Raw genomic sequence first — 9,970 nt, 5'->3', positions numbered from 1 at the left:
TGCTTTCACATTCACATACATGCACGCACGCACGCACGCACGCACATGACACACGACTAATGAACGTTGGGTATAACCACTCTTGTTCAATCTCATATTCTGTATTTACATGCTATGTGGCACCTGTCATTTTCTTACACATATTTGCATCCATCATGACAACACTGTGCAGCAGTGATAAATTATTGAACCAAAGTAAGAATTAGGAAAAACCATGATATCTACAAAACACATTTACACACACTTGGATGTCCATACTTAGAACAATAACATGACTGTATTTTCCCATCGTATGATAACCTGTATCATATTGTATCGTATCGTATTAACTTGTATGATTGGCAGTGCAGTTTAACGTACTACGATTTAGGTTAAATTAAGATTTACGTGTGCGTACATACAACCAGTACATTGAGACAGCAAGACAGGACGCTGCGTGCGAAACACATCACAGTGATCATTCTCAGTTGGAAACATCCAGGAAGTTGGCTCAATCAGACTGTAGGATACACCCGCAAATACATCATCATCACCATTATCCTAACACCTATTCCCTAACCCTATCCCTCACTACATGTCTAATTCTAACTCCATCATCATCATGTGCGTACAGGGGGTCCTAAAGTAGGAACAGCTTCCAGGAAGTACAAGATTTCATCGCATGTGTGACCAATTATCAAACAAAGCAATTCCCTAATTTACTCTGCAGCCACCGCGACCACGCAGCGGAGGTGGGGCGGAACTAACGTGATCCCGTGAGAACGGGTGCGAACAGAGTGCAAGAGAAACACGGCAAAAAAACAAATTGCCTTTGCATTTATTCAACGTCAGACGCTTCTTAGCACGGCTGCCCTCGCAATGCCCCTCTAGTTACGAACCGACAGCGTGGGGGCTCACAGCGATTGGCACGAGACCGACAGACGAACTATGTACACACGCAAACAACGACTCGTCACACTCACTTGTTGTATGCTAAACACACCACGTATCACAGGCCTGGCTCCTCTCACAGGGCGACCTCCAGTTGACGCACCATCTCCCCCGATGCTAGCTAGCAGGGGGACGTGATAGATGGCGGGCAGAAGCTCTGCACCGGATTACAAGAGAGCTGGTACGATGCTGGCTCACAGGGCAACCTACAGATGTCACACCAGCTACCAGTATGTCAGCTCACCTCACAACGTCACGCCAGCTGTCACTATGATGGCTGGTAGGGCAACCTCCTGATATCATGCCAGCTGTCACAATGATGGCTGGTAGGGCAACCTCCTGATATCATGCCAGCTGTCAGTACACCAGCTCTCCTCACAACGTCACGGCAGCTATCACGAGCCAGGCTGGTAGGGCGACCTCCTGTTGTACGATCGGTCGGCAGCGTAGGGCGCCGGCGTGTGCAGCGGCTCGTTGCCGACGCTCCAAAGCTTTGACTTGGGCGAGCCGTGACTCGCGCTGTGGGCCGCCCATGGGCTCGCGTACACACCTGGTGACAAGAGCAAACACCATCTCACGTTACCGACAGATTGCGTGTGAACGAGGGGAAAAATTACTTTTTTTGCACGGGAGCTCTTTTTCAAGTCTGTGGGGAAAATAGCTCTCGTCAAAAATTTTACGGGAGCTATTTTGAGCCTCACGAGAGTGATTCGCTCTTCAAATGAAATTGAAAGCGAAATCGCTCTCGTGAGACTCAAAATAGCTCCCGTAAAATTTTTGACGAGAGCTATTTTTCCCACAGACTTGAAAAAGAGCGCCCGTGCAAAAAAAGTTATTTTTCTTTCAATTTTGGTTGAAGAGCTCACCGCTCATCGCTCCCGTGTATTTTTTACCCTAGTGTGAACGAGCTAGGTGACGGGGCCGGGCTCGCGAGGAGATGAGAATGAACAACAACTATATTGTAATCACAGCATCACAATACTGATACACATGCTAATGGCAATGCCATGAACATTGTATGTACATATTATACAGTATTATGTAGTGGATACTACGTGTGTATACATGTACGTAGTATGTATTATACACAATAGAGATAATATACAGTAGAACATAGTATACATATGATCACCCTTCTACAAAGACTGATGCAGATGTATTAGCATGTAAGTACGTAGGAAATTAATTAAGATTCGGCTTTTAAAATAAGGCTTTTATGGAAGATTTACTGTGCAGGGATAGCGCATTACCTGGAGTCGGGTAGATTCCGTCTCCCGCCCCGTTCACGGGCGTGCCACGCGGGCTGAAGTGCTGCATCGGTGCAGCATAGTAACGCGGCGCAGATAAGCTCCTGTAGCCTGCAAACACGACAACAACAACAACGATGCGCGAGTCAGAACTCGTCAGCAGTAATAATCACTACTTGCGACGACGTGATCCGAGTTTCAATCAGTTTGATGTATTAGCACATAATGAATGGGTAAATCACTCACAATGAGGCAAAAGTACAAGCGGAATTAGATAACAGACGGATTAATCGCATGTGCGTTGGCCCAGGCTGGCTGTGCAACAATTTATCTTGCTGACACATGATTACCGTATTTACTCGTGTATAAGTCGCACCCCGTATTTTGCCTTGAAAAGTTGGTACAAACATTGGTACATTAGCAAGCTTTCTTAGCCTCGTGTATAAGTCGCACCTCTGATTTTTTATATTGAAGTTGTGTACAAAAAAGTGCGACTTATACACGAGTAAATACGATACATCTTACTCTATTCGTGAGAAAGGCTGTGTACCTATGTACAGGGCTGCGACGGTGATTATTGTGATGAGAATCGATGATATCCACGTAAAGTAATTGTTAGCTATGCTCTCTATCAACCAGGCCCAGCCGACCTGATGACTGATGGGTGGACATACTCCTGGAAAAATCACACGCCGAATGCTATATTACACAGTGTACATACACGTGTAATAACCATTTGCTCCTAGTATTAGCAGTCATACATGGGTGATACATTAGAACCATCACGAAAGACCCAACACTATGTGGGATACATATAGTATTATATTATATATATTATAAGTATATTATACTGACATAAACCAATAAATAAATGTATAATATATGTATATATATATATATATATACATATACATATATTATTAATTTATTTATTGGTTTACATCAGTTTTCTATTCAATAAACAACAATGATATCTCAGAAGACAGTATAAGTAGCAGGATAACCAACAGACACGGGTATATATGCGCTCACCTTCCCCCGGCTTGCTGCCGATCAACTTGACCTTGACGGCGACCTGCTCCTGCTGACCTGTCACGAGTGACGCCACAAGCACCTGCACGTCAGCGCCTCCTAGGTGCCACAGCATCGGTGACTCGACGAGTCGCAGTGGGAACGAGCTGCTGTGCTGCGCCTTTGCGTCCTGCACAGGTGGCAGCACCTCCACGATCGAGCTGTCACTCGACACCACCTATGGGGGAGAGCACGTGAACGTTAGTGGTATGCGGTGAACCTCTGTACCATTACAGGCAATCGATGGAAAGATGGCTTGGCGGGGGATTATTGGTCTACTATTCACGTTACGAAGTCAATCGACCGTACCAGTTGAGCTGAAAAGGCATATTTTCTATGTGCACCACATGATATGTATATCAACAAATACGACTTTATAAATGCAAAATGTATACAATACAAACACAGTTGCAGCTTTCACACGCCAACCCCAATATACCGGAAAGTAAGCACTACTGTTCTTTTACATGCCAACCCTTGCCAGACAAGGCTAACTCGTCACAGCCCTCTCACGGATACATAGGACACAAGAATAAATAAAAAAAGCCGAGTGTCGCTATAGATCTTTGGCAAAAATTTTTGGCAGCAATTGGATGACACATCTTTAGGTCACGACTTCGGGGTAAAAAATCTGCCAAGTTAAATACCACGACACACAGTGGGCTGTGTCATAAACAGGTTTGACTATCATATAGGACTTCTGCATAGCACTTCATGAGAAAAATTCACGATGCTGAGACTTCTGATGTCATAATTACTCAGTATCTTTCCGACAATGGGCGCCTGGTCTATTGGCAACATTAATTAATTAGAATAATATTCGCTCTGCCCCACGCAAAGCTGACACACATGGACAACATGAAACATCTGTCGTCGACATTGTTTTATACGAGCAGGAGCAAACAATCATGAAGAGAACAAACCTAAAAGCAACATCAGCCCCGCCCCTACCCCCGCACTCGCTCACCGTGATGCTATCCATGACAGCATCGCTGGCGCTGATGCTGAACGCGGCGGTGGGCAGCAGGTCGCTGACGTGCAGCTCCGCCCCTCCCTCGTCCCCACTCCGCCCCCGCTCTCTCTCTCTTGCTCACCGTGATGCTATCCATGACGGCATCGCTGGCGCTGATGCTGAACGCGGCGGTGGGCAGCAGGTCGCTGACGTGCAGCTCCGCCGTCGACACGTGGAACGCGGGCCGCAGCGGCAGCGCCCCGAGCGTCTGCCTCAGCTCGGCCTGTCCCTCGCGCGCGCGCACCACCGCCCACAGCTCCACGCCCGTCTCCAGCGCGCTGGCCGCACGCGCGACGTGCTCCCCGCTCGACTTCTGCATCACGACGCACTGGTAGCGACCTGCAACGCGGTGTGATTGGGTCAAACCGTCTTCGACGTCAGGGTGTGCCTCACAAAAACGCAAAACGTATCGATTCTTGGTACAATTGTTGTTGTTTTTAATTTAACTTAATTTGAAAAAGTTTGTTGGGAAAAAAAACACGCCTCAACGTTTGCAAGATGTGACGGCAGGTGCTGATGCGAGACACTTGAAATACGCTGTCATGATTGTGACCGAGAGATGATGACGGGGAAGATATTAGAGATCGTTTTAGACTATGAAAGTGACAAGCACGATGGAAAAACTCTCAATACAGGTACAGCGCATGTACAGATAAGTGCAAAATACGTTAAGCATCCACACCTAGCTTAGGGTCGAAGGCTGGCTCGGCTGTGAAGAGTTCGTGAATTGTGATATCAGGCGTGTGCGATGTGAAGTAAAGATCACAGCGGTAAGGAAACGTCACTGGAAGCTCGGTTAGGTGACTGCAGTTTCCACCTGCGTAATGACAAAAGTAAACATGACGATATGCGGTGTGCAACAGCGTAGAAATTAACACAAAACACTGTTCTTGAATCCATAAAATTGAGTACTGTGGTTAAAACACAAAATTTAAACTTCCCTAAAACATGTGCACACACACACACACATGCACACAGACAAACACACACAGACATTTTGATATATTTTAGCAGTAACAATAATGATAATAACAATAGGCCTAATAATTACAATAACATTTGGATGCAAAAAACAAATCATTGCTCATCGAAACAGGCAGACCGTCGACTGCACGCAACATACGCAGAAACGACACGATCGTATTACCTAGCAGATTGCTTGCTCTCTCGTTCGTCAAATCCCCGCTCAGCAGTAACGGTATGACAACGCCCCGCTTGCGTGGCACGTTACTGATGAAGTCGTGGCTATGCGGCAAGGGCTTCACCTCCGTGACGGGCGCCACCGACACCTGCGTGTTAACACGTCAATCATTAGTGCCGACAACGTCGTCTAGCGTCTGACGATCTGCAGACGTTTGACGCGATAAATGCTCGTGGCAGAAACAAATTATTGTGATCTGTGATCATTTTCCCAGGATTCCATCTGCACTGTGATTCCCGATCATTCTCGTTCCTAGGCAGAACAGGCAACCAACCTACACGTCAGAGATTTAACATGCGTGAACAACACCGATCGTTTTAACGACAGGTGACGTCTGCGTGCCGAGGTGAGGGGCATCGATGGACACGATGAGACAATCATTGCACCGCGGCCGCCGTTACCTCAGCCTGGGTCACGAAGCTGCTGCCTATGCTGTAGGTGACCTGCGCCGTACCGACGGTCGTCGCCATGGCAACCCCAGAATGCCGATCGATGGACATCACGCTTCCTTCCGCAGACCACTGCCCGCGGTGACCTGTAGATTTAATAATCATATGGCATTCGCATTTCATGCTAATCTGTCTATATGAAAAAAAAAATATCGTCTAAGAATACTATCTAACATCTATAATACAAAATATAACACACATATAAAAGATATTTCCAGCCCATAGTAACCATTAGAAAAAGATGCGCAAAGGTCAGTTTCAGTTATGGTACAGCAGTATTTGCACGGCTTCAAAACGAATACAGTCCAGACTACTACTGACACACGTAAATACTAAAATATAAAACACTGCATCCTGTTTGCAAAAGCTCCAACGCTTCTCATATACACACAGATCCACTTGAGCCCTACCAGGTCGCCGTGGGACCACACTGTGGGGGCTCTACTCGTTTTCACACCCCACTCAGGCAGTAGCAAACGCGAAAATACGCACCCTCCTCGGACAAGATCGGCGACGCGAAACAGACGACCTCGCCCAAGGTCAGCGCTACGTAGGCGGGCTCGATCGCGCGGCCGACGAGCACCGAGATGTAGTCGGCCTTGCGCGGGCTGTTGCTGTCCCACACCTTCAGCACAGTCTGCCCCGTGCGTGTGGCGCGTGCCACCAGCGTGCCGTTCTGCGCTCCACGCGACACCTGCAGCAGGTCGAACCTGGAAGGCAGCGACGAGGTTGCATGAAAAGATCTAGTGACGTGAAATTAATTCGTTTCTGAAATGTGATTTTTATTAGATTTTCGATTGAAACATTTGCAATTATAGCATAGGGATAAAAAAAATATGATGAGCTGCAGTGGTGTTCAGTTCAACTGAGTTTGATGAGCCATGCTCGTTAGCCTCCCCGTTGACAGTATAGTCGGAAACTTCATGATTGAGTTTTACTCAGTTATAACACTTGCTGAGGAATGCTGTTTAGCACCAGGAATAATGCAATTCTTTTGAATGACCACTAACGAGCATCAAATAATTAAAAATAAATAGCTTTGTTGATTGTTTCAAGTCTACTCTGCGTGACTTATTAAATGGTGATCACTATAGTTGTACAAATATTTTCTTGGCAATAATTTATCATGATAATAGATTAAATCTTAACGATTCATTAATCACCGATCAGCTGATCATGTTAGTCATACTAATGTGATCTTGTCTGATATGATATAATATATAATTTATAATAAAGTAATAACCCTGTATATTTGTTGAATTCATAGTATTTATGAATTTATATATAATCCAGAATAATTTAAATGATATAAGTTCTATACCAATTTTATATATCATCAAGGTGTGGATAATATATTTTAGTATAAACTTCATTAAATTCATATTAAATACATGATTCCATGGCAATTCAGTTAGCTATAATTGACACTTTAAGACATAATTACAAATAGAGTAGTCATACCTGCTAGGTCTATAGTGAAGGTCAACATTTGTTGTGTGAAACTTCTCTCCTATGTTGTCATGGAAACTGACGACAAACTCCAGCTTCATGCCGATGGGTACTGAAGCCAGCTTGTGTTTGCTTGTGTGTATTAGAGATATGGTGTTCAGCATGAGGTAGGACACTTCTTTCACCTGAAAAACACGACAATGTGTGGGTGAACTATACTCGAGTTGGTTTGCTTAGTCTGCCCTCCATCTGCTCCCTCTCCACTCTCTCTCACTCTCCCCTTCTCCCTCCCAACACCACTCTCTCTCTCTTTCTCTCTCTCCCCTTCTCCCTCCCAACACCACTCTCTCGCCATCTATCGCTCCTGCCCAATTCTCGGCCTTGTCGATGTAGCTATGGGAACACCAACACCCAGTATACGAGTTAAAGCAGCTCCTAATATTACTGTATTGCAGACACGCGAGAGGGAAGCGGCAGAACACATCGAACAGCAACGAGGCACAGCCTGACTGTCGCTGAAGCTCGTGTACGAACGTCGACGGGCGGACAGACCTTGACGAGGATGACGAGCGTTTGGTTGATGCCGAAGTCTTCGCGCGCTGTCACGAGTACAGACGCCTCGCCCACGCTCGACCCCGACACGATCCTGCCGGGCTGGTCCACCGATATCACGCCGTGCTTGCCTCGCTCCAATGACTGGGAGATGACCTGGTACGTAACGTCCGCCGAACCATCCCTTGTAAGGCACAAACAAAACCACTAATAAAAACATGGGTAAACACATATACAGATATAAATACATATACCACAGATATAGCTACCACAGGCCACCACAAATTTCAACCATAGTTACCATAGGCATGGGTCGAAATCATAAGGGGCCCCCGGGCCCGATGCCCGTATTTTAAGGCTTGGGTCTGACATTTCTAATACTAGCAAGCCCGACGGGCCCGTAGAAAATCCACCCCAGCATGCAAAAACATCTGGGAAATGTTGCGGGCCTATAATTTGCCTGACGGGCCTGTAAAATCCCTTACCTACAGGCCCGGCTGACCTGTAAATTTTCAAACCAATTTCTACCTCTGATAGGGTTACAAGTATACATTTATCCATTTAATGTCCCATTCAAATGTAAATGCTTGGTTGCTTACGACAGGTGATCAATATTGGTTGGTACATATAATATAATATAAAATTTAATATAATAATAAACACTAGTGTAAAAGCAACACAAGTGCGCATACTCAATTTACATTCTTTGTATGAGGTTTAGTATACGATCCCATTCGCACACGCAGTGAACATTGATGCTGCAAACCAATATTAAATAAACTACCTATTCGTTCCTAGATCCGCTTCAGTATCAGTTGTAATGATCATCTGTCCATCGCAGAGATTAGGCCGTGACACCTGCAACTTCTCAAACACCTGAAATTATGTAACAGAATTAAATTAGGACTGGTCCTAATATTTTGTTTCGTAGTCCTAATATTTTGTTTCGTAGTCCTAATATTTTGTTTCGTAGTCCTAATATTTTGTTCTCAACCAGTGTTGCAAAAATTCCAAACATTAACTCAATCCTACAAATGAGTTGTTTCTAATACCATACATTTCCTGAAGATTTTATTCTGACAATCGTTTTTGACAATTCTCCACTCGCCCCTAGTTTCTTATATCCTAGCAAAGTTGTTCCTAGTTGATACAGTACCAGGTTTTGTCTAACTTTAGGTTTATTCTAGTAATGCTCCCCCAGCATGTTCGACATATCTTTACAAAGTTGTTCCTAATATCATACTGTTTAATTTTTTTCTGCATTTTAAGATCATTCTAATAATTCTGCATCCACCCCAGTTACTCCCCAACTATTACCTAACGTTAACAATTACTCCCTCCCTCTCTCTCGCCCTTACTACCTCTCTCTCTCCCTCCCTCCCTCCCTCCCTCTCTCTCTCCCTTCCTCCCTCTCTCTCTCCCTTCCTCCCTCTCTCTCTCCCTCCCTCCCTTCCTCTCTCCCCTCGACGCTCACCTGTATTTGCACGTCGTCGGTGAGCGGACGGTTGTCGAGCAGCTGATAGCGTGCGTGTGCGTCTGGCACGACCCGCAGCCGCAGCGTCACCATGCCCTGCTGCCGCGCGTGCAGCCGCATCGCAAAGTTACCCTCGTCTGGCAAGCTGATGCCGCTCTGCAGCGAGAAACAGACGACATTGATGTGGTTAGTGATGCTCGCAGCAACAGACGACATTATCACAGTTCGTAATAGTCAGGAGGTCAGACGACATTGTTGCAGTCAGTGATTGTCTGAGCGTTAAACATTGTGGGGGTTAGAAATGGTCAGAATGGCACAAAGCTATCTACGGCTCCATTACCATTCTCTCCAAACAATTGTCCACAATTACGTATACACCAATATAATGACACAAATATACAATATAATAACGCAAGTATATAATTACACGATTAACACACAGTCTTTCCAACAAATCATTAGCATTTACCATTTTACAATCATTCATAAATTGCAATACGTTCGCAACTATTATACAAAAAAAGAACACTAGCTGCACAAATGTACACCGACAGGCCCGCACACAAACACACACACACAACACAT

At 45.3% G+C, this 9,970-nt stretch overlaps 1 protein-coding gene across 1 annotated transcript in view; it reads right to left on the bottom strand.

Moving 5' to 3' along the window:
- Positions 1-652: 652 nt before the first annotated feature.
- LOC106815919 (nuclear pore membrane glycoprotein 210-like) overlaps positions 653-9,970 on the bottom strand; it is a 35,921-nt gene continuing 26,603 nt past the window's right edge. The window contains exons 26-38 of the mRNA XM_014820456.1: positions 9,386-9,541; positions 8,696-8,787; positions 7,912-8,095; positions 7,372-7,544; positions 6,403-6,620; positions 5,863-5,996; positions 5,408-5,549; positions 4,943-5,077; positions 4,343-4,599; positions 3,210-3,426; positions 2,728-2,853; positions 2,181-2,288; positions 653-1,480 (exon numbers count right to left, since the gene is read on the bottom strand). Coding sequence (XP_014675942.1) covers positions 1,326-1,480; positions 2,181-2,288; positions 2,728-2,853; positions 3,210-3,426; positions 4,343-4,599; positions 4,943-5,077; positions 5,408-5,549; positions 5,863-5,996; positions 6,403-6,620; positions 7,372-7,544; positions 7,912-8,095; positions 8,696-8,787; positions 9,386-9,541 — 2,097 coding nt within the window. The 3' untranslated portion in view covers positions 653-1,325. The remainder of the gene's footprint in view (positions 1,481-2,180; positions 2,289-2,727; positions 2,854-3,209; positions 3,427-4,342; positions 4,600-4,942; positions 5,078-5,407; positions 5,550-5,862; positions 5,997-6,402; positions 6,621-7,371; positions 7,545-7,911; positions 8,096-8,695; positions 8,788-9,385; positions 9,542-9,970) is intronic.

Source organism: Priapulus caudatus, unplaced genomic scaffold (genome assembly GCF_000485595.1).
Source record: "Priapulus caudatus unplaced genomic scaffold, Priapulus_caudatus-5.0.1 Scaffold30, whole genome shotgun sequence".
Taxonomy (NCBI): domain Eukaryota; kingdom Metazoa; phylum Priapulida; class Priapulimorpha; order Priapulimorphida; family Priapulidae; genus Priapulus; species Priapulus caudatus.
The sequence above is the reverse complement of the archived record's forward strand: the minus strand, read 5'-3'. Positions and strand labels throughout refer to the sequence as shown.